Here is a 24,874-nt window from a genome sequence, read left to right on the forward strand (position 1 = left end):
GGGAAGGGAGACCCGTACATTCCCAACCCGTACATTCGCCCTCTCGACTCAAGCTCACTCGGACAAAAGCCTCGCACAAATTACACCGTGAAGGCCTAATGGTCATGTCTATGCCACAAATCACGGGCGCGCTGAATTGAAAATATATAGAACGCTCATACTCCGTGAAAAGTCAAGCCGCCGTGTCGCCATCTTGGTCAGCACGACTCGACCAACTCGCTTCGCGGATCTCGTTTTGTGCGGCAATAAACTGCTCCAATCGGTTACGGAAGGGTTGTGGAAAGACATTTCACAGCTGTTTCAAAGACATTTAATTCATATCGCACAAAATCGATACAAAACACGATCGCATAAAAGGTGAAAAAACGTGTGACGGGATGGAACATCACGTGATCGCTCCGAGCGAATCAGTCTGGCGGCGGTAATGGAACATCACGTGATCACTCTGAGCGAATCAGCGAGCTGCTCTGGAACCGGCTGAGATTAGCGGGTACTTCGCTGAAATGCGCTGAGGTAAATATGAATAAAAAATATGGATCGTCAAATATTTTGAGTTCGGCCATGTTCGTCCCAGGCTCAATGGCCATGTCTATGTCAAATATCAAGCACGTAAGCCTCTCCGTTTAGGAGTCTATCGGTAACATTACACACACACACACACACACACACACACACACACACACACACACACACACACACACACACACACACACACACACACACACACACACACACACACACACACACACACACACACACACACACACACACACACACACACACACACACACACAAACTGTGTTTTATATATATAGATATATATTGTTGCGGATATGGGACTTGGCCTCAATATCCGCTTGTAAATACTCCCCTATTTCCCCAATACTCCCCAACTATCCCCAATCCCCCATTCCCTCGTCCCATTGCCTGTAAATAACACTCTGTAGAACCGACCTTCCCCTTTTTCCCCCATTAAATGTCATGCCCAGGTCCACCGCATCTCACGTAGACAACTTTCGGACATCTTGCTAGTTATTCTTAGTCTATGTCAGTTAAGGACTCGTTTCCATTAATTCTGACTCTTCGTTGCACCAGAATGTGATTATATGGCACCAGTAGTGAGTTTAGGACCTTCCCATACCTCCTCCCATCTTCTTCCCCAAACAACAACAACAACTACAACAACAACTACAACAACTACAACAACGGCGCGGCGCGGGGGAGTGTGCGTCCTCACACCGGCTCGGTTAGCCGCCATTGACCATGCGCTCCGACGGGGTTACCACGAAGGGGCTCCTTGTCAGCCCCTCGTCAAGGGCGGAGCCGGTAACCCCCCCCGCACGCACCCAATGAGAAGCAACGGGCCGATTCCATCTGGGGCGGAGCTAACGAGCCGAGGGCGTGTCACTCCCCGCCGGATATACGCGGCCACTTACCGGACGTGACGTCAGATGCGCCCCCAGCTTGAGAAGACATTCACCACATCCGAGCGCTGCGACCTCCCCGCATCTCTAGACCGGACCGGGTCGATCCTGCCCTGAGCCCAGGTGCACCTGGAGCCATCGATTCTGCCTTTCCTTGCCATCAATCCCCGTGTGAGTCAGTTTTGTCCTGTTTATCTGTCGTCTGTCAGGGAATAAGATAAGTGTGTCTAAGTGCCTGTCTTTCTATGCTGTCCCTCTCATTCCTGTAATCTAACCTTCCGCCCTAATATAACCTCCTCCGGAGGTCTTGAGAACTGAACCCTTGGTGTCGTGTCATTTTAGTCCCAGCCGTTGTGTCCTTTTCCTTCATTGATTCAGCGTAGCGCGACTCGGCAACGTTCGAGTATAATCGGGTAAACGTGCAGGCGCGGTCATACCAAACCGCTCGGTGAACCAACATCCACCACCGCGTCTGTAACAATATATATATATATCAAACATCTTGTATGTTTGTTGCATTCAGTGTTCTTATTATTATGTGTGTTCCCATGTGTACTTTGGTTGGAAGGTGGCTACATTATTATGAGGAAAAGAGAGAAGAGGGAATGGGGTCACATTATATTCTGGGACATTCATGGAACAAAAAAGCTAAAGATTGGGTGTTTGCATTGCCTGCAAAATTTCCACACAAGTTCCCTTCCGAACCACACTTTTGAAATTTTTAAAAACACCTGATGTTTCGACTCAAAAAATTCCAAGACTTGTCCCACTTTTGTTGAACTTAAACAACATACTTATTTTACTTCCTACTTATGTCATTTTTAGCATAAACATTAAACACCATTACCAACGATAGCAGAAAAAACATTCTCAATGTGGACAGACCCAACACTCACGTCTTTCTCTTGAATCGTGCACTCTTTGCAGTAGTAGGCGTCCGAAACACCGGGCCCGCCGCAGATCACACAGCGGCCCTGATACGAACCATAGTTGCACTCATCACAGATTCGAACAAGAGTACAAGGCCGCACGTATGAGTCGCAAATCACGCACTTGCCATCACCTGTCAACATTTTAGGAACAGAGAGAAAAATGAAAGACAACAGTTGCATTGGAAAAGGCATTTCAAATTCGATGCATTTTTTGTCAAACATTGTGGAACCCCACCTGCCCAAAAATGGAAATCTTGTCACCAATAGCCAACGCATGAGAACTCGTAGTGTTCCCATCTTGAAAACACAGCTAAATCAACAAACGTGATCATCTCTGTAACTCATGTAATCTATGGACAGAGTTCTCACTGGTTCTGTTGGCTCGATTGCCCAGTAAGCATGCATTGATGCCAGTGCTGCGCTGGTTGATACCATTCGAAATTGAGTTTTAAAAGTGAAAAACTTCCGTATCGAAACACTCATAAATTGTAAATGTTCACACATTAATCCACTGCCTTTCTGCACAGGCCAAATTATCCAAGGTCTCTCTTGTTCAGGTATGTAACACACAAAGCACAGTTATCATCTGTGTGCTACTTTCCACACAAGCTCCCTTACGAACCATTTATTAATTTATTACAATCTAGCTTATTGCAAAAGCAATTTTTAACCTGTTCCGTGTTACCGGTCTACAAGAGCTCCGCGCTGCTGTTGTTATTGTTGTTGGGGGCTGATTTTTCAAATATGCACACATTCGTGGACAGCTGCTGGACCGCACCATTTTGCTGTGTCACAGCCCGATTTAAAAATGGATTTTAATAGATTTATTTGTCATTGATCGACACAAAATACCCCATAATGTCAAAGTAGAAATTTTGTTTTTAGAATTTTTTATAAAATAATAAAAATAAAAAGCTAAAATGTCTCGAGTCAATAGGTATTCAACCCCTTTGCTATAACACTCCAAATTGACTTCAGGTGCATCCAATTTCCTTTCATCATCCTTGAGATGTCTCTACAACTTGATTGGAGTCCACCTATGGCCAATGCCATTGATTGGACATGATTTAGAAAGAAACACACCCTTCTATACATGGTCCCAAAGTTGACGGCATGTCAGAACAGAAACTCTACCATGAAGTCCAAGGAACTGTACGTATAACTCAGAGATATAATTGTGAGAAGACATAGATCTGGGAAGGGTATAAAACAATTTCTAGAGTGTTGAAAGTTCCCAAGAGCACAGTGAGCTCCATCATTGGGATACGGAAAGAATATGGAACTACCCAGACTCTTCCTAGAGCTGGCCGTCCAACCAAACTGGGCAACCATGCAAGAAGGACCTTGGGCAGGGAGGTGACCAATAAACCAATGACCACTCTGACAGAACTAGAGTACCTTGACTTGGATGGGAGAAAATGCCAGAAGGACAACAGTCTCTGCAGCACTTCATAAATCTAGGCTTTGTGGGAGTGGCCAGATGGCAGCCACTCCTGAGAAAAGGCAATGACAGCACACCTGGAGTTTGCAAAGAGGAACGTGAAAGACTCAGAGCATGAGGCAAAATAATCTGTGGTCTGATGAGATGAAACTTGAACTATTTGGCCTGAATACAAAGCGCTACATCTGACAGAAACCGAGCACAGCTCATCACCCATCTAACACAATCTTGACCGGCAGCATCATGCTATGGGGATGTTTTTCAGTGTCAGCTACTGGGAGACTTCTAAGAATAGAGTGAACAATTAATGCAACCAATTACAGACAAATCCTTGAGGAGAACCCGCTTCAGAGTGCAAAAGGCCTTAGACTAGTGAAGATTTACATTCCAACAGGACAATGATCCCAAACATTCAGCCAAAGCAACACTGGGATGGAATGGCTGGATATGAGAGCAAAAGACCTTGTGTTTTGGCCTCCCATCCCCCATTCAATCTCTCTCATCACCAAGCTCACAGCATTAGTGCTTCAGTTAAGATGAGTGTTTCCTGTTTGTCTTGTCAGTCATCAACACGGGAATTGTGCTTCCACTGTGGAATCTAAATATTTATTTATTTATTAACTTATTATTTCTGTGCCTTAGATGGGTATTACTAAATATATCCTTATTAAATCTTCAAAGTGGAGACCTCTTCCCACCATCGGTCTAATCAGAACAGTAGGGAGATGTTGGAAAGGTGTGGGCTGTCATTTTCTGTGTGCACCTTAGAATTTGGCCAATTACTCCGAGCTACATTCCAATCTGCCAGGGGCTTTAAGGTCTCTTGGTAAGCAAGGTACCCATCCCATGTATGCTACGATACATTATGATAGTGAACACAAATTTTGAGGAAATTGAACCCAAACTCCTTTATCACATTAAGTTAGAGTTAATAACACAAACCTGTGTCACTATTGACACAGTGGCCCTGAATGGGTTTCTCTCATCTCCTCTTCCTGTTCAGGCTGGAGTTACCCAAGGTAGTGTTGTGGGCCCTGTGCTATTTCTGGTCTTCATCAATGATCTCTCCGACTCTCTGGAAAATCCTCTCTATCTCTTTGCTGATGACTCCACTCTCTGCCGCTCCATTCCTCTTCCCTCAGATCGGCAGTCTGCAGCCTCCTCACTCTCTGAAGACCTGGACAAAATCACAGACTGGTCAAACAAATGGAACATGTCTTTCAATCCTGACAAATCTCACACTCTTACTATGTCTCTCCGAAAAGACCGACTGGAAAACCCTCCCATCTACTTTCTCAACAATCCTCTCCAAGAAGTTCTGTCGCTCAAGCTTTTGGGTCTCACTATCTGCCATGATCTTTCTTGGGAAAACCACATTTCCAAGCTGGCCTCCAAAGCCAGTCGCCGACTGGGCATCCTCCATCGTGCGAAGTCCTTCCTTGGCACACCTGAGCTCCTCACCACATACAAGGCTTTCATCCGCAGCTCAATGGAATACTGTTCCCCCATCTGGGCTGGTGCTCCTGCCTCACACCTAGCTCAGCTTCACTCTGTTGAAACCAACACAACACACAACATGCATTTTAAGGCCATTTTCCCTGCTGGAGCGGGGGTTAGCCTTAACTCTGTTGAAACCAAAGCTTTCAAAATCATTGGAATCTCCTGCGATGAAGCTAACTCCGAGGGCCTTTCACTCACTCACCGCGGGCAGGTTGGTGGTCTTTCTGTCTTCTACCGACTCCTCTCCGGCCTTGCTCCCCCAGCTCTCTCTGTGCTCTGTCCCCCCAATATTCCTTCAGGTCGCACAAGATCTGCCTGCAACCCTCTTATGGTTAAACTGCCAAAATCTAGGCTCTCTGCTCACCTTCACTCTTTCATTCCCCTTTTCTCCCACCTCTGGAACAAACTCCCCCACTCCCTTCAATCCCACTCCTCCCTCCAGGTCTTTAAAACAGCTGTTCACCACCATCTCTTATCTTCCCCCATCCAAAACCTTGATATTTTCTACCCCTGCTAATTCACCCCAGATACACTTTTTTTGAAATTCCAACTTCTTTCCTGGAAGTCCTTGCAGTGTTCATATGTTTTATACCTCTCCCACCTCCCCCCAAGCCCTCCCCCTCCCACATTTCTCCCGATGTCCCTGCTCTCAAATGTTGTGTTTGTGTCCTTCCCTCTCTCTCCCCATCTTGTCTACCACTCCCCTTATTTTTTTGTGTTTTATGTGTCGGTTTGACTTTTTGTGTGATTAATGTTCGCTCTTTCACGAGCCTCGATCTTGTATGCAAAAAAAAAAAAAAAAAAAAAAACTCCTCGTTGGACCACGGGTTGCATTTTCTTTCACACTCCACTATACAATGCACAGTCCAATGCAAAACATGCAGCATGTTCTGTAAGTAAGGATGATTTGCCACCACATGGATGCAGCAAACCTCGATGTGCCAGATGGATCACACCACATAATCATACAACACTGACTCCTCCTGTCTAGCGTCCTCTGCTCCTCCAAGAGGCAGTTTTAAACAATCCGCAACGAAAGGTGGGGAGTTTCAAATAAATAATCTCAAAGTTTGTAGCCAACGCAATGGCTGAATCATCTTGCTGAAAACCCGTAACAGTTGCAGCCTAGTACGTTTGACTGCACCAATACAGCACTTTTGATATGATGCATTCCGGCCCAGAATGCTCGGCCGCATGCGCAGAAACCACAGGAAATGCTGGCGTTCTGGGAATCATGAAGTATTCTGTGTGTGGAGTATATATGGATTATTACTTACAATGGTTCACAAAGCTTCTAAAAGATGCTTGGAAAAGCACCTGAGAGAAACCTCTGCACAACGAAAGACCGAGAACTTTCTCAGCTCCACGAACAGGAAGTTGCTCGTAATGCAAACTCCATACCATCCAGACCAGTGCAAGGCCCGAGTGGACGGGCCTGTGCTACACAAACCCTCCGACAGGTTGCTTCAAGTGAATGGACTGTATCTGGATTAGGTGCTTCTGAACAGGGCTAGCTTACAATTAATCATGCTGGGTAGGGGGAGGGAGGGGAGAGGTGCGGGTGAAGGGGCGGTGTAGGTGTGTAAGCCACGGGAGCAGTGAGGACTGTTAATATATTGTTTATTTGGTTATGGGGCCACAACAGAGACATTCAAGTAGATTTTTGCATCTACTGCTAAAAGTTGATGTGTGTGTGTATGTGTGTGTGTGTGTGTGTGTGTGTGTGTGTGTGTTCACTGCAGCAGCTAATTGTTTAACAGGAAATGATAGGAAAGCAACACCTCAGTCTAGTCCACGGATATTTGTCGTATTTCCGTTTGAATTACACATTTCGTGCTAAAGTGCCACACAAACAGAACCAAGTCAGTTTAAACACACACACACACACACACACACACACACACACACACACACACACACACACACACACACACACACACACACACACACACACACACACACACACACACACACACACGTCATTTCAAAAGTCATGTACAGGGAGTCCTCTTTATACGCTCATTTAACCAACGCTTTTTCACATTAACGCTTTCAAAGAACTTAGACCAGTTTTCAGCGAACACTCTGTCATTTTCACGTTAACGCTTTTTCTCTCCGTGGGGAGACAAAAGAGTAGCACAAACAGCCGAACGGAGAATGTATATTGTACTCACTCACCCAGCGCTTCGCATGAGAAGCTGTGGCACATAGAAACTGTACAGTATTGTACCGTATAAGCGCACCAACTCTTTCTATTCATTCGTTGAACGGAATTTGTTCGTGTTTTCCCCCCTTCATTCCTTCCCACTGAAGTCCTTCACAAGATATCCATTTATACCAGAGCACGGTGTGCTTGTTGAAAGCCGAACCTGCTCGTTCACTCGTGTAATCGCGTTTGCTGAAAGGCTAAACCTATCATGACTGGAAAACACCAGACAACTCCTACAGCAGCTACTCCAACCAAAATAAAATCACGAAAATCGATCACTTTACAGGTGAAGCTGGATGTGGTGAAACGTGTTGAGCGTGGGGAGCACCTCGTGGATGTCGCCCATGCCCTTTGCCTATGACGATCCATTTTAAGAACAATTATGTTAAGCACCACCAAGATCAAGGCAAGTGCAGTGACTTCGTTGACAAGAGCTGCTCTATGCATCACCAAGACACAACAACAACAACAACAACAACATGCATTTAAAAGGCCATTTTCCCTGCTAGAGCGGGGGTTAGCCTTGCGGTCCCCATGACAATCTTCTCCATTTTGCCCTATTTTCTGCATCTCCCCTTGTTAACCCCCTTGCCCGCATTTCTTCTTCCACCATCTTTAGCCAAGTCTTTCTCGGTCTTCCCCGTCCTCTACTTCCTTCTACATTCATTTCCATCACTCTTCTCAACCAGTCACTTTCATCCTTCCTCAACACATGACCAAACCATCTCAACCTGTTCCTCTTCACAGCATCAATCACAGGCTCTATTCCCATCATCTTTCGCAATTCATCATTTGTCTTCCTCTCTCGCAACGATACTCCGCACATCCGTCGAACCATTCGCATTTCCACCCTTTCCAACCTTCGTTGCTGCTCTACGTTCATTACCCATGTCTCGCTCCCATAAATCATAACACTTCTCACACATGCAGCATACACCTTTCCCTTCACCTTCAACGACACTCCCCTCATCATCAGCACGCCACTCAGTTCCCGAAACTTCTTCCATGCACATCTCAAAGACAAGGGAAGCAAAAATGGTGAAGATGGAGAAACTCTTGAAATCGCAGTGTACCATGCGGTACACCTATTGTATTCTCTTCCATTCCAGCTCAGACGTCGCCAAGCCTCGACACGCAAACGCTGCCACTTCCTTTTGTGAATTTTTTTTAATTTAAATAATCTTTTGTGATGTCTTATCACTTGGTATCCCAAGATTTATGAAAGTTCTTTATTATTTATTCTATTTTTTTTTTTTTCATGTTCTGTATTATTTATACATACTTTTGTTTTTTTAATGTTATCATGTCCTAAATATTTTAGCCAGAACCACATACCTCCTATAGTCCAGTCAAATTTGTCAATTTGGAAGCCTAACCCACCACTAATTGGAAAAGATTGTTTCTCTGTTGGATTCTCCTCTGATATACCCCAGGAATACCGTATCAAAAATAGAGATGAATGGGAGGGGTGGAAGGGGTCTAAATATGCTAATTTATGTTAATTGGGTCCGAACATCAAAGGAACAAGCTAAACAGGAAGAAATCTTGCATTTGTCTCAAGAATAATCAATTTAATGCTACCCAACTTCATCAATAGTGTTGTTAGACACTTGGAAGAAACACTTGAAACAAAGGGAGTTAGAAATGATAGAAACTCAAATTAGGTACCTACTTGGATTATTACTTGATTATGAAATCATAATTATACAAAGTGTCGCCATTAATGAAAAACCGTCTTTTTCTATTATAGTCAGTGCATGTTTTAGGTATGCCTATTTTGTCCTGTTTGGAATCCCATTGATTTCTCCTCCAAACAGCAGTGCCATCGATACTGAAATCCAGGTAATTAAAAGGTAAAAAACAAAGGGAGCTTCCTCCATACTGCTTTGATTGGAATCATGATTCTTGATTGTTTCTTCCTTGTCATTCTGATTTGATGAAGAAATTACTAGTAAAAATGAATGTTGGTACTTTGTAGCATGTACAGGTGAGTTTTTAGGAACTTTAAAAAAAGTCACCTTGGTAAAGCCTAATGCATGCCTGCATGTGCTGAAATTCCTTCCTATGTGATGCCATTTGCGCATTTACGGCAATAATTGGTGAGGTTTCTGTCAGGTATGCTGATCTTTTACTTTCATTACTGGTATTGTGTATCCTCAGCCATCAATTTGGACGTCTGAAATGTATTCAGCAGATGTAGCTCATTGCATTGTGACACCAGAACTTAATTACTTATCATACTTAATCTATTTATCAGGGGTGACGTATGTGACGAGTGAACAGCATAAGGATGTGACAAAGGCACGACTAAAAAAAGGACGTGGATGATACTTTCGAGTTGCTCAGGACACTGAAGCAGTTGGATCTTTTTTGTGGTGACAAGTCTCTGCACAGCCTAGTCAGTAGTGTCCCAGCAAGCAACTCTGTGAATGTTGACAACGCAAAACAAGTAGGCCAGGCAATAGTTGACAGCATGGTTGGAATGAGTGTTAATGACTTCTCTTTTCGGCGAAAAATTCAAGTTGTTACCCTCGTTGCAAAGACATTGGTGACTACTAAAGACGACACCATACAAATTGCGCCACATCTTCTCTTCCAGAGACTGTGTTATTGCCAGTAAGGAGGATGATCCCTCGGCAGCCCTAAAGATTGAACTATGCAGCTACCCAGCAACCCTGTTCGAGTCACCCATCCTCTTCAGAGAAGCGAACAAACCCACCCTCGCCGATGCAATATGGGAATATGTGAAAGACTCGCAGCCAGATTCCTTGCCGTTTACCAAGCTTCACTTTTCTGAGCAAACTGTTATTTCTTTGAAGAAAAACGAGTTTTTGTCAAACACAGTGAACAAGCAGAGGTTCATAAACATTTTATTCTTTTTTTTCTTTTGTGTATACTGAATCGAGGCTCGTGAAAGAGCTAACATTTACTTCACAAACAAATCAACCAGACAAACAAAATATATAAAAAGAGGAAGCGGAGGATAAGATGGGGAGAGAAGGGGAAGCACACAAACACTTGAAAGCACACAACATTTGAGAGCAGGGAGATGTGTGGGAGGGAGAGGGCTTGGGGGAAGGAGGCGTGGGAAGGGGGGGGGGTGGTGGGAGAAGTATAAAACACAATGACACCAAGGACTTCCAGGACAGAAGTTGGTATTTTTAAAAAGTGGAATTGGGGTGAAATTAGCGGGGGTAGAAAAGATCAAGGTTTTGGATGGGGGAAGATCAGAGATGGTGGTGAACAGCTGTTTTAAACACCTGGAGGGTGGAGTGGGATTGAAGAGAGTGAGGGAGTTTGTTCCAGAGGCAGGAGAAAAGAGGAATGAAGGAGTGAAGGTGAGCAGAGAGTCTTGATTTTGGCAGTTTAACCATAAGAGGGTTGCAGGCAGATCTTGTGCGACCTTTAGGAATATTAAATTGAGTTTTGAGTGAGAAACTGGAGAGAGCAGGATGTGTCATCCAATAGGCAAAGGGAGAAGCTGATACGCTGATTGCTATGACTGCAGTAAAATCTGCAGAGTATGTCGACACTGTTCTAGTAGGAGAGGACACAGACTTTTTAATTTAAAAAAAATTTTTTTTATTTATTTATTATTATTATTATTTTTTTTTTTTTTTTTGGTATACAAGATCGAGGCTCGTGAAAGAGCTAACATTAATCACACAAAAAGACAAACCGACACACAAAACACAAAAAACAAGGGGAGCGGCAGACAAGATGGGGAGAGAGGGGGAAGGACACAAACACAACATTTGAGAGCAGGGACATCGGGAGGACTTGGGGGGAGGTGGGAGAGGAATAAAACATATGAACACTGCAAGGACTCTGGGGTGAATTACCGGGGGTAGAAAAGATCAAGGTTTTCGATGGGGGAAGATAAGAGATGGTGGTGAACAGCTGTTTTAAAGACCTGGAGGGAGGAGTGGGATTAAAGGGAGTGGGAGAGTTTGTTCCAGAGGCGGGAGAAAATGGGAATGAAAGAGTGAAGGTGAGCAGAGAGCCTAGACTTTGGCAGTTTAACCATAAGAGGGTTGCAGGCAGATCTTGTGCGACCTGAAGGAATATTGGGGGGACAGAGCACAGAGAGAGCTGGGGGAGCAAGGCCGGAGAGGAGTCGGTAGAAGACAGAAAGACCACCAACCTGCCTGCGGTGAGTGAGTGAAAGGCCCTCGGAGTTGACTACATCGCAGGAGATTCCAATGATTCTGAAAGCTTTGGCCTCAACAGCGTGAAGCCGAGCAAGGTGTGAGGCAGGAGCACCAGCCCAGAGGGGGGAACAGTATTCCATTGAGCTGCGGATGAAAGCCTTGTATGTGGTGAGGAGCTCAGGTGTGCCAAGGAAGGACTTCGCACGACGGAGAATGCCCAGTCGGCGACTGGCTTTGGAGGCCAGCTTGGAAATGTGGTTTTCCCAAGAAAGATCATGGCAGATAGTGAGACCCAAAAGCTTGAGCGACAGAACTTCTTGGAGAGGATTGTTGAGAAAGTAGATGGGAGGGTTGTCCAGTCGGTCCTTTCGGAGAGACATAGTAAGAGTGTGAGATTTGTCAGGATTGAAAGACATGTTCCACTTGTTTGACCAGTCTGTGATTTTGTCCAGGTCTGCAGAGAGTGAGGAGGCTGCGGACTGCCGATCTGAGGGATGAGGAATGGAGCGGCAGATAGTGGAGTCATCAGCAAAGAGATAGAGAGGATTTTCCAGAGTCGGAGAGATCATTGATGAAGACCAGAAATAGCACAGGGCCCAGAACACTACCTTGGGGAACTCCAGCCAGAACAGGAAGTGGAGATGAGAGAAATCCATTCAGGGCCACACGTTGACTACGACCAGAGAGGAAATCCGCAAGCCATGAGTGGAGATTTCCCTGAATACCATAGGAGGTGAGTTTGGTGAGCAGAGCTGGGTGCCAGAACGTATCGAAGGCACGTGATATGTCAAGTGAGACAGCTCTGATTTCCTGTTTGGCATTGAAGACCTCCATCCATTGTTGAGACAGCAGAAGCAACATGTCCAGAGTAGAATGACCTGGTCTGAATCCAAATTGATGATCAGAGATCAAGCCATTGGAGAAGAGGAAGGATTTGATATCTGAAGCAATGATGGATTCCATGACTTTGCTGATAATTGGGAGCAGGCTGATTGGTCTGTAGTTGCAAGGATCTGTTTTTGCACCTTTTTTGTGTAAAGCGGTAATGTTTGCTGATTTCCAAGATGCTGGCAGATGACCTTGAGCAAAAGAGAGGGTGAAAAGAACAGAGAGAGGGTGAGATAGAGCGGCAGAGCAGGATTTTAGGACCCGAGGGCTGATGCCATCTGGTCCAGTTGCAGAATCAGAGTCGAGGTTTGATAAAAACTTACTTGTGCTTACAAACTTACTTGACTTACTTGTGCTTCTTTGCTATCACGCAAAGAATCTTCCAAACGCAATCTATTTCAGACCAGAACCAAAGTCAAATTCAAATAGCTGCAGAGTATGGGACATAAAAAAGACGGGGGAAATCCTAAAGGAAACTGCATGCGAAAACATTATATTTGCACATGCCATTTCAGGTTGCGACACAACTTCTAGACTGTTTGGGGTTGGAAAAGCACTTGCGTTCAAAAAGCTGCTTCACAATTCTAAGTTCAGGAAGCACGCAGAAATCTTTTTGGCTGGTCCAGATACCCCGCATAATCAAATTATTGAAGCTGGTGAGAATGCACTTGTGTGCCTCTATAATGGAGGGGAAAATGACAGCCTGGACACACTTAGATGCCAGCGGTTTAAAGAAAAAGTTGTCAGGTGTTCAAATGCGGTTCAGGCACAGGTTTTGCCTCCAACCTCAGCTGTGGCAAAGTACCACTCCCTACGTGTTTTCTACCAAATTAATGAATGGAAAAGGAGAAAGTTCCAGACTAAATGCACTGACTGGGGATGGAAGGCGAAGGATGGCAAATTCATTCCAGAACAAACAGACCTGCCTCCGGCTCCTGACTCCCTACTTGAAGTTATTCACTGTAACTGTAAAACTGGCTGCAACACTCTGAAATGCACTTGTCGGAGGCACGGTCTAGAATACACATTTGCTTGTGGTGAGTGCATAGGTACAAGTTGCACTAATTCAATGGACCCACAAGTTATTGAGGCTGAAATTGATGACTGAACGACCGCACAGCTAAACAAGTGTTTTAGAGACTTGCATGGAGGTTTGTCTCCTCTATTTGTCTTACCCGGTATGAGCAATTACTTTTTATTGTAATATGTTTCTTGGTAAGGACCTTATGTGCATAATTTGGATAACTTGCATAATAATAATAATAATAATAATAATAATAACTTCATGAAGTTCTGGCCCGTACCATTGAACACCTTTGACCATGAAAACCCAGGTTTTGACACCATTCTTATAATTTTTGGTTCATTTCAAAAGAAGGTTTTTCATTAATGGCGACACTTAATTAGCATAATTATGATTTCATAATCAGGTAATAATCCAAGTAGGTACCTCATTTGAGTTTCTATCATTTCTAACAACACTATTGATGAAGTTGGGTAGCATTAAATTGATTATTCTTCAGACAAATGCAAGATTTCTTCTTGTTTAGCTTGTTCCTTTGATGTTCAGACCTAATTAACATAAATTAGCATATTTAGACCCCTTCCACCCCTCCCATTCATCTCTATTTTTTATATGGTATTCCTGGGGTATATCAGAGGAGAATCCAACAGAGAAACAAACTTTTCCAATTAGTGGTGGGTCAAGGCACCATTTGACTGGACTACTATGTAACATTGTTCTTATGGGAAAAATAACTAGATTTACACTTTATCGCGTAACACTCGACTTTGTGGGCATCATGAGCTTTAACGACGACTCCCGGTATTAAGAATGAAAATAAATAAATAAATAAAATAATAAATAGGGAAAATTTGTACTCACATTTTTCACAAAGTCTTCCAATAGCTGCAAGTACAGAACATGCACGAACACACATGTTGGTTAGATAAACATGCAAGATATCACACACACACACACACACACACACACACACACACACACACACACACGTTCATTTTTCACAAAATGTCACACTGAAAATATCAGATCCACACATTTTAATTAATAAAATTCTTAATTTAATCAAATTTTTCATCAACCATATTTAATTGAAAAACATTCTTCTCCATGTCTTCCTTGAGATATTGCCAATCAAGGTTTCACATTTTCCGATGGAGCTTCATCCAAGTTTAAAAACAAGAATATGCCGAGGTGTAAACCGTGACGTTGTCCCACAAGGTTATTCTTCAGCAGAGACTCCAATCGGCCATTACAATTAAAACAACTTGGAATTGGTATTCTTGTATGATGGTGCCCTGCCTGCAGATAACCATGGTGACAGCTTACCTGGCTGCAAATCGCCATGGTGACAGCTTACCTGGCTGCAAATCGCCATGGTGACAGCTTACCTGCCTGCAAATCGCCATGGTGACAGCTTACCTGCCTGCAAGTCGCCATGGTGACAGCTTACCTGCCTGCAAATCGCCATGGTGACAGCTTACCTGCCTGCAAATCATCATGGTGACAGATTACCTGCCTGCAAATCGCCATGGTGACAGCTTACCTGCCTGCAAATCATAATGGTGACAGCTTACCTCCCTGCAAATCGCCATGGTGACAGCTTACCTGGCTGCAAATCGCCATGGTGACAGCTTACCTGCCTGCAAATCGCCATGGTGACAGCTTACCTGGCTGAAAATTGCCATGGTGACAGCTTACCTGCCTGCAAATCATGGTGACAGCTTACCTGCCTGCAAATCATGGTGACAGCTTACCTGCCTGCAAATCGCCATGGTGACAGCTTACCTGCCTGCAAATCATCAAGGTGACAGCTTACCTGCCTGCAAATCACCAAGGTGACAGCTTACCTGCCTGCAAATCATCATGGTGACAGCTTACCTGCCTGCAAATCGCCATGGTGACAGCTTACCTGCCTGCAAATCGCCATGGTGACAGCTTACCTGCCTGCAAATCGCCATGGTTACAGGTTACCTGCCTGCAAATCGCCATGGTTACAGGTTACCTGCCTGCAAATCGCCATGGTGACAGCTTACCTGCCTGCAAATCATCATGGTGACAGCTTACCTGCCTGCAAATCGCCATGGTGACAGCTTACCTGCCTGCAAATCGCCATGGTGACAGCTTACCTGCCTGCAAATCGCCATGGTGACAGCTTACCTGCCTGCAAATCGCCATGGTGACAGCTTACCTGCCTGCAAATCGCCATGGTGACAGCTTACCTGCCTGCAAATCGCCATGGTGACAGCTTACCTGCCTGCAAATCACCATGGTGACAGCTTACCTGCCTGCAAATCACCATGGTGACAGCTTACCTGCCTGCAAATCATCATGGTGACAGCTCACCTGCCTGCAAATCATCATGGTGACAGCTTACCTGCCTGCAAATCATCATGGTGACAGCTTACCTGGCTGAAAATCATCAAGGTGACAGCTTACCTGTCTGCAAATCATGGTGACAGCTTACCTGCCTGCAAATCATCAAGGTGCCACTTACCTGCCTGCAAATCGCCATGGTGACAGCTTACCTGCCTGCAAATCGCCATGGTGACAGCTTACCTGCCTGCAAATCATCATGGTGACAGCTTACCTGCCTGCAAATCGCCATGGTGACAGCTTACCTGCCTGCAAATCGCCATGGTGACAGCTTACCTGCCTGCAAATCATCATGGTGACAGCTTACCTGCCTGAAAATCATCATGGTGACAGCTTACCTACCTGCAAATCAGGGTGACAGCTTACCTGCCTGCAAATCATCATGGTGACAGCTGACCTGCCTGAAAATCATCATGGTGACAGCTTACCTGCCTGCAAATCATGGTGACAGCTTACCTGCCTGCAAATCATCATGGTGACAGCTTACCTGCCTGTAAATAGCCATGGTGACAGCTTACCTGCCTGTAAATAGCCATGGTGACAGCTTACCTGGCTGAAAATTGCCATGGTGACAGCTTACCTGCCTGCAAATCATGGTGACAGCTTACCTGCCTGCAAATCATGGTGACAGCTTACCTGCCTGCAAATCATGGTGACAGCTTACCTGCCTGCAAATCGCCATGGTGACAGCTTACCTGCCTGCAAATCGCCATGGTGACAGCTTACCTGCCTGCAAATCGCCATGGTGACAGCTTACCTGCCTGCAAATCGCCATGGTGACAGCTTACCTGCCTGCAAATCGCCATGGTGACAGCTTACCTGCCTGCAAATCGCCATGGTGACAGCTTACCTGCCTGCAAATCATCATGGTGACAGCTTACCTGCCTGCAAATCGCCATGGTGACAGCTTACCTGCCTGCAAATCGCCATGGTGACAGCTTACCTGCCTGCAAATCGCCATGGTGACAGCTTACCTGCCTGCAAATCATCATTGTGACAGCTTGGTTACCTGCCTGCAAATCATCATGGTGACAGCTTACCTGCCTGAAAATCATCATGGTGACAGCTTACCTGCCTGCAAATCATGGTGACAGCTTACCTGCCTGCAAATCATCATGGTGACAGCTTACCTGCCTGTAAATAGCCATGGTGACCGCTTACCTGGCTGAAAATTGCCATGGTGACAGCTTACCTGCCTGCAAATCATGGTGACAGCTTACCTGCCTGCAAATCATGGTGACAGCTTACCTGCCTGCAAATCATGGTGACAGCTTACCTGCCTGCAAATCGCCATGGTGACAGCTTACCTGCCTGCAAATCATCAAGGTGACAGCTTACCTGCCTGCAAATCGCCATGGTGACAGCTTACCTGCCTGCAAATCATGGTGACAGCTTACCTGCCTGCAAATCATCATGGTGACAGCTTACCTGCCTGCAAATCGCCATGGTGACAGCTTACCTGCCTGCAAATCATCATGGTGACAGGTTACCTGCCTGCAAATCGCCATGGTGACAGCTTACCTGCCTGCAAATCGCCATGGTGACAGCTTACCTGCCTGCAAATCGCCATGGTGACAGCTTACCTGCCTGCAAATCATGGTGACAGCTTACCTGCCTCCCAATCATCACGGTGACAGCTTACCTGCCTGCAGATAACCATGGTGACAGCTTACCTGCCTGCAAATCATGGTGACAGCTTACCTGCCTCCAAATCATCACGGTGACAGCTTACCTGCCTGCAGATAACCATGGTGACAGCTTATCTGCCTGAAAATTGCCATGGTGACAGCTTACCTGCCTGCAAATTATCATGGTGACAGCTTACCTGCCTGCAAACCATCATGGTGACAGCTTACCTGCCTGCAAACCATCATGGTGACAGCTTACCTGCCTGCAAACCATCATGGTGACAGCTTACCTGACTGCAAATCATGGTGACAGCTTATCTGCCTGAAAATTGCCATGGTGACAGCTTATCTGCCTGCAAATCATCATGGTGACAGCTTACCTACCTGCAAACCATCATGGTGACAGCTTACCTGACTGCAAATCATCATGGTGACAGCTTACCTGCCTGCAAATCATGTTGACAGCTTACCTGCCTGCAAATCGCCATGGTGACAGCTTACCTGCCTGCAAATCATGGTGACAGCTTAGCTGCCTGCAAGTCATGGTGACAGCTTAGCTGCCTGCAAGTCATGGTGACAGCTTACCTGCCTGCAAATCGCCATGGTGACAGCTTACCTGCGTGCAAATCATCATGGTGACAGCTTACCTGCCTGCAAATCATCATGGTGACAGCTTACCTGCCTGCAAATCGCCACGGTGACAGCTTACCTGCCTGCAAATCATGGTGACAGCTTGCCTGCCTGCAAATCATCATGGTGACAGCTTACCTGCCTGCAAATCATCATGGTGACAGCTTACCGGCCTGCAAATCACCATGGTGACAGCTTACCTGCCTGCAAATCGCCATGGTGACAGCTTACCTGCCTGCAAATCATCATGGTGACAGCTTACCTGCCTGCAAATCGCCATGGTGACAGGTTACCTGCCTGCAAATCGCCATGGTGACAGCTTACCTGCCTGCAAATCGCCAGGGTGACAGCTTACCTGCCTGCAAATCGCCATGGTGACAGCTTACCTGCCTGCAAATCGCCATGGTGACAGCTTACCTGCCTGGAAATCATGGTGACAGCTTACCTGCCTGCAAATCGCCATGGTGACAGCTTACCTGCCTGCAAATCGCCAGGGTGACAGCTTACCTACCTGCAAATCATCACGGTGACAGCTTACCTGCCTGCAAATCGCCATGGTGACAGCTTACCTGCCTGAAAATCATCATGGTGACAGCTTCCCTGCCTGCAAACCATCATGGTGACAGCTTACCTGCCTGCAAACCATCATGGTGACAGCTTATCTGACTGCAAATCATCATGGTGACAGCTTACCTGCCTGCAAATCATCATGGTGACAGCTTACCTGCCTGAAAATCATCATGGTGACAGCTTCCCTGCCTGCAAATCGCCATGGTGACAGCTTCCCTGCCTGCAAATCGCCATGGTGACAGCTTACCTGCCTGCAAATCGCCATGGTGACAGCTTACCTGCCTGCAAATCGCCATGGTGACAGCTTACCTGCCTGCAAATCACGGTGACAGCTTACCTGCCTGCAAATCATCACGGTGACAGCTTGTCTGACTGAAAATTGCCATGGTGACAGCTTACCTGCCTGAAAATCATGGTGACAGCTTACCTGCCTCCAAATCATCACGGTGACAGCTTACCTGCCTGCAAATCATCACTGTGACAGCTTATCTGGCTGAAAATTGCCATGGTGACAGCTTACCTGCCTGCAAATCGCCATGGTGACAGCTTACCTGCCTGCAAATCGCCATGGTGACAGCTTACCTGCCTGCAAATCATGGTGACAGCTTACCTGCCTCCAAATCATCACGGTGACAGCTTACCTGCCTGCAGATAACCATGGTGACAGCTTACCTGCCTGCAAATCATGGTGACAGCTTACCTGCCTCCAAATCATCACGGTGACAGCTTACCTGCCTGCAGATAACCATGGTGACAGCTTATCTGCCTGAAAATTGCCATGGTGACAGCTTACCTGCCTGCAAATTATCATGGTGACAGCTTACCTGCCTGCAAACCATCATGGTGACAGCTTACCTGCCTGCAAACCATCATGGTGACAGCTTACCTGCCTGCAAACCATCATGGTGACAGCTTACCTGACTGCAAATCATGGTGACAGCTTATCTGCCTGAAAATTGCCATGGTGACAGCTTATCTGCCTGCAAATCATCATGGTGACAGCTTACCTACCTGCAAACCATCATGGTGACAGCTTACCTGACTGCAAATCATCATGGTGACAGCTTACCTGCCTGCAAATCATGTTGACAGCTTACCTGCCTGCAAATCGCCATGGTGACAGCTTACCTGCCTGCAAATCATGGTGACAGCTTAGCTGCCTGCAAGTCATGGTGACAGCTTAGCTGCCTGCAAGTCATGGTGACAGCTTACCTGCCTGCAAATCGCCATGGTGACAGCTTACCTGCGTGCAAATCATCATGGTGACAGCTTACCTGCCTGCAAATCATCATGGTGACAGCTTACCTGCCTGCAAATCGCCACGGTGACAGCTTACCTGCCTGCAAATCATGGTGACAGCTTGCCTGCCTGCAAATCATCATGGTGACAGCTTACCTGCCTGCAAATCATCATGGTGACAGCTTACCGGCCTGCAAATCACCATGGTGACAGCTTACCTGCCTGCAAATCGCCATGGTGACAGCTTACCTGCCTGCAAATCATCATGGTGACAGCTTACCTGCCTGCAAATCGCCATGGTGACAGGTTACCTGCCTGCAAATCGCCATGGTGACAGCTTACCTGCCTGCAAATCGCCAGGGTGACAGCTTACCTGCCTGCAAATCGCCATGGTGACAGCTTACCTGCCTGCAAATCGCCATGGTGACAGCTTACCTGCCTGGAAATCATGGTGACAGCTTACCTGCCTGCAAATCGCCATGGTGACAGCTTACCTGCCTGCAAATCGCCAGGGTGACAGCTTACCTGCCTGCAAATCATCACGGTGACAGCTTACCTGCCTGCAAATCGCCATGGTGACAGCTTACCTGCCTGCAAATCGCCATGGTGACAGCTTTCCTGCCTGCAAATCATGGTGACAGCTTACCTGCCTCCAAATCATCACGGTGACAGCTTACCTGCCTGCAAATCATCACGGTGACAGCTTATCTGGCTGAAAATCGCTATGGTGACAGCTTTCCTGCCTCCAAATCATCACTGTGACAGCTTACCTGCCTGCAAATCATCACGGTGACAGCTTATCTGCCTGAAAATTGCCATGGTGACAGCTTACCTGCCTGCAAATCATCATGGTGACAGCTTACCTGCCTGCAAACCATCATGGTGACAGCTTACCTGCCTGCAAACCATCATGGTGACAGCTTATCTGACTACAAATCATCATGGTGACAGCTTACCTGCCTGCAAATCATCATGGTGACAGCTTACCTGCCTGAAAATCATCATGGTGACAGCTTCCCTGCCTGCAAATCGCCATGGTGACAGCTTCCCTGCCTGCAAATCGCCATGGTGACAGCTTACCTGCCTGCAAATCGCCATGGTGACAGCTTACCTGCCTGCAAATCGCCATGGTGACAGCTTACCTGCCTGCAAATCATCACGGTGACAGCTTGTCTGACTGAAAATTGCCATGGTGACAGCTTACCTGCCTGCAAATCATGGTGACAGCTTACCTGCCTCCAAATCATCACGGTGACAGCTTACCTGCCTGCAAATCATCACGGTGACAGCTTATCTGGCTGAAAATTGCCATGGTGACAGCTTACCTGCCTGCAAATCATGGTGACAGCTTACCTGCCTCCAAATCATCACGGTGACAGCTTACCTGCATCCAAATCGCCATGGTGACAGCTGACCTGCCTGCAGATAACCATGGTGACAGCCTATCTGCCTGCAAATCGCCACGGTGACAGCTTACCTGCCTGCAAATCATGGTGACAGCTTACCTGCCTGCAAATCATCATGGTGACAGCTTACCTGCCTGCAAATCGCCATGGTGACAGCTTACCTGCCTGCAAATCATCATGGTGACAGGTTACCTGCCTGCAAATCGCCATGGTGACAGCTTACCTGCCTGCACATCGCCATGGTGACAGCTTACCTGCCTGCAAATCGCCATGGTGACAGCTTACCTGCCTGCAAATCATGGTGACAGCTTACCTGCCTCCAAATCATCACGGTGACAGCTTACCTGCCTGCAGATAACCATGGTGACAGCTTACCTGCCTGCAGATAACCATGGTGACAGCTTACCTGCCTCCAAATCATCACGGTGACAGCTTACCTGCCTGCAGATAACCATGGTGACAGCTTATCTGCCTGCAGATAACCATGGTGACAGCTTATCTGCCTGAAAATTGCCATGGTGACAGCTTACCTGCCTGCAAATCATCATGGTGACAGCTTACCTGCCTGCAAACCATCATGGTGACAGCTTACCTGCCTGCAAACCATCATGGTGACAGCTTACCTGCCTGCAAACCATCATGGTGACAGCTTACCTGACTGCAAATCATGGTGACAGCTTATCTGCCTGAAAATTGCCATGGTGACAGCTTATCTGCCTGCAAATCATCATGGTGACAGCTTACCTACCTGCAAATCATCATGGTGACAGCTTACCTGCCTGCAAATCGCCACGGTGACAGCTTACCTGCCTGCAAATCATGATGACAGCTTACCGGCCTGCAAATCACCATGGTGACAGCTTACCTGCCTGCAAATCGCCATGGTGACAGCTTACCTGCCTGCAAATCATCATGGTGACAGCTTACCTGCCTGCAAATCGCCATGGTGAGAGGTTACCTGCCTGCAAATCGCCATGGTGACAGCTTACCTGCCTGCAAATCGCCATGGTGACAGCTTACCTGCCTGCAAATCGCCATGGTGACAGCTTACCTGCCTGCAAATCGCCATGGTGACAGCTTACCTGCCTGCAAATCATGGTGACAGCTTACCTGCCTGCAAATCGCCATGGTGACAGCTTACCCGCCTGCAAATCGCCAGGGTGACAGCTTACCTGCCTGCAAATCGCCATGGTGACAGCTTTCCTGCCTGCAAATCATGGTGACAGCTTACCTGCCTCCAAATCATCACGGTGACAGCTTACCTGCCTGCAAATCATCACGGTGACAGCTTACCTGCCTGCAGATAACCATGGTGACAGCTTATCTGCCTGAAAATTGCCATGGTGACAGCTTACCTGCCTGCAAATCATCATGGTGACAGCTTACCTGCCTGCAAACCATCATGGTGACAGCTTACCTGCCTGCAAACCATCATGGTGACAGCTTATCTGACTGCAAATCATCATGGTGACAGCTTACCTGCCTGCAAATCATCATGGTGACAGCTTACCTGCCTGAAAATCATCATGGTGACAGCTTCCCTGCCTGCAAATCGCCATGGTGACAGCTTCCCTGCCTGCAAATCGCCATGGTGACAGCTTACCTGCCTGCAAATCGCCATGGTGACAGCTTACCTGCCTGCAAATCGCCATGGTGACAGCTTACCTGCCTGCAAATCACGGTGACAGCTTACCTGCCTGCAAATCATCACGGTGACAGCTTGTCTGACTGAAAATTGCCATGGTGACAGCTTACCTGCCTGCAAATCATGGTGACAGCTTACCTGCCTCCAAATCATCACGGTGACAGCTTACCTGCCTGCAAATCATCACGGTGACAGCTTATCTGGCTGAAAATTGCCATGGTGACAGCTTACCTGCCTGCAAATCATGGTGACAGCTTACCTGCCTCCAAATCATCACGGTGACAGCTTACCTGCATCCAAATCGCCATGGTGACAGCTGACCTGCCTGCAAATCGCCATGGTGACAGCTTACCTGCCTGCAAATCGCCATGGTGACAGCTTACCTGCCTGCAAATCATCATGGTGACAGCTTACCTGCCTGCAAATCATCATGGTGACAGCTTACCTGCCTGCAAATCGCCATGGTGACAGCTTACCTGCCTGCAAATCGCCATGGTGACAGCTTACCTGCCTGCAAATCGCCATGGTGACAGCTTACCTGCCTGCAAATCATCATGGTGACAGCTTACCTGCCTGCAAATCGCCATGGTGACAGCTTACCTGCCTGCAAATCGCCTTGGTGACAGCTTACCTGCCTGCAAATCGCCATGGTGACAGCTTACCTGCCTGCAAATCGCCATGGTGACAGCTTACCTGCCTGCAAATCGCCATGGTGACAGCTTACCTGCCTGCAAATCGCCATGGTGACAGCTTACCTGCCTGCAATCGCCATAATGACAGGACTGGCAGCTTATAGTCTACCAAGTGGGGTATCAAACTCAGACACAACTTAATTGCGTGAGAGCTACACATGAGCTGGAGTGCCAGCCAAATGTAATATTTTAATATCCTCATCCCTGAGCCACTACGTTTGTACATATACGTACACAACACGCACACACGTTAGTCAACTTTACTTTCAGCATCCAATGTGACCATGGTCATGGACATGGTAGAGGCCGAAAGACCAACTCGCCATGGTGACATTTGCAGGCAGGTAAGCTGTCACCATGGTGACTCGCCGAAAGACCAACTCGTACATCATGTATTATATTTCTTTTATACCACGGGATGTTTTTTCCATTCACGTTAATTGACCGAATGTTAATTGACCGAATGAGTGAGTTCCGTGAATTAGCGTTCAGAACCACAACCACACCACATGTTTGAGATCACATTAATAAATCGAATACCGAATCGGTACAAAAAAAGATAATAAATAATACGTCCACATGCTCAGCGTTACCGCCAGAAACCGGGACGAGACTAAACACGAGAAGAAAATAGGAAGAACCTGGACATGTCTCGGCCTGAAGCGAGGCCCATTCTTAATCTTACCGACTCCAGCCTGCTTGCGACAGAAAATGAGGTCCGGGTGATGCTTTGCCATGGATCCTTCTCAGTGGAACACGACCGTTTGCAGAGTTTACCTCAAACATACACTTTAAGTAAATGGCGGTCCCGTATCACCACGACACGACGTACAACTAAGAGTAAGAATTGTGGGTTTTTTGTTTTATTTTTTAACCTTTCGATATAAATGTAGATTCCGAGTCATCCTGACATCATGTATGAGCATTAAATAATTACCTGCTTTAATTTGCACAATTCGCGATTTGAAGCGTTCACAAAAGGCATTGCTGCGACTTACACCGCCATGGCTGTTATGACCTGCGCATATATTAACAAAGAATTTTAAATGTAGAAAGCTAGAGAGATTTGTTGGGGGTATAAATATCGCACGTATCCAAAACAGTGGTCCAGTTGTTAAATAT

The 24,874-nt window shown here is 46.6% G+C and overlaps 1 protein-coding gene across 1 annotated transcript in view; it reads right to left on the bottom strand.

Moving 5' to 3' along the window:
* The window catches only part of PHF5A (PHD finger protein 5A), a 66,039-nt gene extending 41,445 nt beyond the window's left edge, over positions 1-24,594 (bottom strand). The window contains exons 1-3 of the mRNA XM_078774194.1: positions 24,438-24,594; positions 14,431-14,454; positions 2,321-2,487 (exon numbers count right to left, since the gene is read on the bottom strand). Of these exons, the coding sequence (XP_078630320.1) occupies positions 2,321-2,487; positions 14,431-14,454; positions 24,438-24,489 (243 nt within the window). The 5' untranslated portion in view covers positions 24,490-24,594. The remainder of the gene's footprint in view (positions 1-2,320; positions 2,488-14,430; positions 14,455-24,437) is intronic.
* Positions 24,595-24,874: the final 280 nt, after the last annotated feature.

Source organism: Myxine glutinosa, chromosome 3 (genome assembly GCF_964187855.1).
Source record: "Myxine glutinosa chromosome 3, kmMyxGlut1.1, whole genome shotgun sequence".
NCBI lineage: Eukaryota > Metazoa > Chordata > Myxini > Myxiniformes > Myxinidae > Myxine > Myxine glutinosa.